The following is a 4,294-nucleotide window of genomic DNA, read 5'->3' as shown; positions in this document are numbered from 1 at the left end:
GTTTTTGTTTGTGTCGATCCTTGTTTCTTTCTTAAATCTGTTTTGTTATGGTTTGTGGTTTGGTTTTTATCTCCTACTCACCAGTTTATTAAAATTCTATGTGCCAGTTTATTAAAGGTAACACCATGTATCTGAGATAAAAGATCCGTTCAATTATTGGCTAGCATCTGTTGAAATCTAACTGATCATTGTTCTGTAATTATTTTAAGTTTTTAATTTATTCGCATCCCACAAAATAAAGAGAAAAATATATACATAATTCATAAAAAAATTCTCAAAATACCATTAAATCACATTTTTAGATGATAAAATATAAACTTTTTCATTACACTAAAAAAAAAAAATTTGTTTATAATTTGATTTTTTACTAATAAATTATTACTAAGAAATGCGATTGCAAATATAAACCAGACGGACTTGTGGGTTTGATCATCCCAAGTTTCATTTTTTAATAGCGACTTGGAAATATTTCAGACAATTTTTGGGTTTTCGTCTGTTAATACGCACAATTTCTGGTTTTTTTCTCTGTTTATTCCGGGGGAAGATGAAATCAAATCGCAACAGATATGTAAAACAAAGAATGCACACAGGTTGCTCGATAAAATTCCCCATTATGATATATATATATATATATCGAAGAAGGGTTGTTGGAAAAAGACGATACCACGAGTTTGGGTTTCTCTTGTCACGTGGATCTCACGTGATATAAAGCTTCACCAACTCGCGTAACGTGGATCACACGTGATAAAAGTTTTCATCTTGTTGTTGTTATCGTCTCCGTTTGATTTTTAAAAATCATAGAGGAGTACAGACCAAGTAGAGCCTTGAGGAGAATCGTTCGTTACTCGTTTGAAACATTTGATGAAATTTACAATGAAAAGGTTTTAGACTAATCCAAGCTGCTTCTAACAAACACTTAGGAGGGGAATTTTCGAGCCATCGAAAAAGGAAAAGGACGATGCTTTCCTGCTTCAGCTACTTTTCTGGTTCAAAAGATCCTTCAGGTTTTTCCCTAAGCTCCCTTTTCCTTTGTCTTTTAGGACTTCTCAATAGTTAGTTCATATTTGGAGCCCAAATCGATATTATAAGTTACATTACAGAGAGATCTTTGATGGGAGTTTATATCATTTTTACGCTGGATTGTACTGTTATTTGTTCTCTCTGTGTAGCATATTTACTTTTAAGAATATATATTGGCACAGTTGTTTTAAAGCTTGTGACTTTTGTGGTAAAAAAACCATAGGCCAGGGGATGGGTGACCCATTTACCGCAGTCCGCAGAGCTTGCTTATGGAGCCAATCGAGCTGAATTATATCGGTACGTAAATTACTATAGACTTCTGTATAGTTTCTTTTGTGCAGCAAATGTAACATGTTTCTTCCGAACTCACGGCCTTTACAGGAGATAGTTATAGAACTTTATAAGCTTAGTCACTAACAATTTTATCGAGTGTATTAGGTTGAGAGCAAGAATTACTTGATTCTTACAGTTTTTTTTTAATCTCTTTACAGCTGTACCATGTGTCCAACAATTACTCGTTTCCTCGGTACAACGATCCGCTAAAGGTAACTAATCAGCTTGTACATTGGAAGATATATGCTCTTGACTTCATTGACAGGTTCTTTTTTTTTTCTTCCCTGTTCGTGCAGCTCGTAGAAAGAAAGAGAGGTCGATGCGGAGAGTGAGAAAACTGCTTTACGCTATCTTACGCTCAGCGCTAGATGATCACCAAGAAGAAAATTTTGCACAATGAGATGACTTGATTGATATGCTTCCCATAGTCACGTGAAAGGATTTTTTGGTGTAACGCAGGTTGATATGCCGCGTGCTTGCGTTTGTGCAGACAGCAAAATATATGAAGCTTCTCAGTGGTATATTTGCCAGGTACTCAGAACCAGTTGCTTGGTTTTGCATTTTCCATAAGAAATTTCTTGGTTTTTGTTTGTTGGAAAGATTGAATGTTTTTGTTTGAATTGTTGGAAGGGAATGAGATGTCCAGCAAACACCCACAAGCCGAGCTATCATGTGAACATGAACGCAACAACGTCAAAACGAGGAACAAGTGGTTCTTCAGGCTAAAGAGGAAACGAAAGAATGCCAAACACAAACCCGGATGATGTTGGATAATTCCAAGACTTGGAGACTAAGTAATCTCTTCCTAGAAGATGTTAGAAGAGATAGAAAATAGGAAATACAAATAAGGTCTAAATATTAGAAGTTTTGTAAGTTTTCCTTTTCCATATAGATTTAGGGGTTGCTAAGATCTATATAAATAAGAGGTCATGGAGAGATGTTCTACAAGACCTAAGAGAGAAAGAGATTTAGTTTTGAGAAGTTTCTAAATCAATAAAGAAAAGTTGTTCTTTAATCTTTCAAGTTCATAGTTCTTTTGATTTGAATTGGTATAAGAGCCTGTGCAGAAGATGGTGGTTAAAGAAGCCTTGTTCTCAAGCATGGGAGACAACAATCCACCACAACGATCCAAAGACCTTGGGTCACCTTCGATCCAGTGTCCGATGTTAACATCGACAAACTACACAGTTTGGTCGATGCGTATGAAGATCACGCTACGGGTCAGCGAAGTATGGGACACAATAGAGCCAGGCTCCGCCGACGTAAAGATGAACGATGTGGTGAATGCTCTGTTGTTCCAATCGATTCCAGAGACGTTGATTTTGCAGATTGGAGAGCAAAATTCAACGAAGAATCTATGGGAAGCTATCAAGTCTCGTCACCAGGGAGCAGACCGGGTGAAAGAAGCAAGACTTCAAACTCTCAAAGCAGAGTTAGATCAGGTAACAATGGGAGATTCAGAGTCGGTAGATGAGTATGCAGGGAAGATGTCAGGACTCGCCGCTCAATCAGCCTCCCTAGGAGAAGCAATCGATGAAACAAAACTTGTGAAGAAGTTTTTATCGGGACTTCCAAGAGAAAAATTTATTCATATCGTAGCATCTCTTGAACAAGTTCTCAACTTAAACACAACAACCTTCGAAGATATAGTAGGAAGGATAAAAGCTTATGAAGAACGAGTTGGGAAGGAGACCTTGAGTGAAGATCAAGGTAAACTCATGTTCTCAAACACCAATTACCGTGGAGGGTACGGTGGATTTCGAGGGGGAGCAAGAGGCAGAGGCGATACCGGAAGAGGAAGTTTCGGTAGAGGCAGAGGACGAGGTCGAGATAGATTTAACGGTCAAAATCAAGTAGGAGAAATCTCAGAGAAGGATCAAAAGAAGAAAGATCTTACAAAAATCGTTTGTTGGAGGTGTGACAAGTCGGGTCTCTATGCTTCAAGATGCCCCGATAAGCCTTTGCAACACCATGAAACAAACCTAAACGAGACTCAAGAAGCTGAAGCCCTCTACGTTCATGAAGTGGTGTTCTTGAACGAAGATAAAGTGTTTCCTGATAACTCAAGTGTTTGGTATCTCGACAACGGCGCAAGCAACCATATGACAGGAAACAGAGAGTTTTTCTCAAGTTTAGATGAAAAAATCAAGGGGCGAGTAAAGTTTGGTGATGGGTCGTATGTAAACATTATCGGAAAAGGTTCAATTGTCTTTGTGACCAAGTCGGGTGAAAGAAGAGCTCTCAAAGAAATATATTACATATCGGATTTAAAACACAACATCATCAGCCTTGGACAAGCAACAGAGAATGGTTTTGAAGTAAAGATGAAGGGAAACACGTTGACCTTAAGTGATTCGTACGGACGACTACTAGTTCAAGTTGTAAGGTCGCCAAACCGCCTCTACAAAACGCCGCTGGAGATCATCTTTCAGAAGTGTCTCTCAATTCAAGAAGAAGAAGCTAGATGGACTTGGCATGCGAGGCTAGGTCACATCAATGTTGGTGTCATGAACAATATGGTGAGAAAAGATATGGTCGTGGGAATGCCACAAGTATTACGTTAGATGAACGTATGTGATGCATGTCTAGCCGGGAAGCAAACCCGACACACGTTCCCAATCAAAGCAACTTACCTTGCAACACAAGTGTTAGAGTTGGTTCACGGAGATCTGTGCGGACCAATATCACCACCAAAACTAGCAAACAACCGGTACGTGTTTGTTTTAATAGATGAATTCTCGAGATATATGTGGACAATGTTGGTTAAAGGAGAAGAGTGAAGTGTTCGATCGGTTCAAAAGGTTTAAAGAATTTGTGGAGAAACAAACCGGCAAGGACATTAAAACCTTTCGCACCGATAGAGGATGAGAGTTCACTTCTACTGACTTCAATCGATTTTGCGAAGAGAATGGAGGTTCTAGGCACTTAACCGCACCATATA

At 38.6% G+C, this 4,294-nt stretch overlaps 1 protein-coding gene across 1 annotated transcript; it reads left to right on the top strand.

Moving 5' to 3' along the window:
- On the top strand, positions 2,424-3,917 carry LOC104763293. The gene has a single exon (XM_010486684.1). It carries the CDS (start codon positions 2,424-2,426, stop codon positions 3,915-3,917), a length of 1,494 nt encoding a protein of 497 aa, XP_010484986.1.

This window comes from Camelina sativa, chromosome 18, assembly GCF_000633955.1.
Source record: "Camelina sativa cultivar DH55 chromosome 18, Cs, whole genome shotgun sequence".
Classification (NCBI taxonomy): Eukaryota; Viridiplantae; Streptophyta; class Magnoliopsida; order Brassicales; family Brassicaceae; genus Camelina; species Camelina sativa.
Note: the sequence above shows the minus strand (reverse complement) of the source record. Positions and strands in the feature narration are given on the sequence as shown.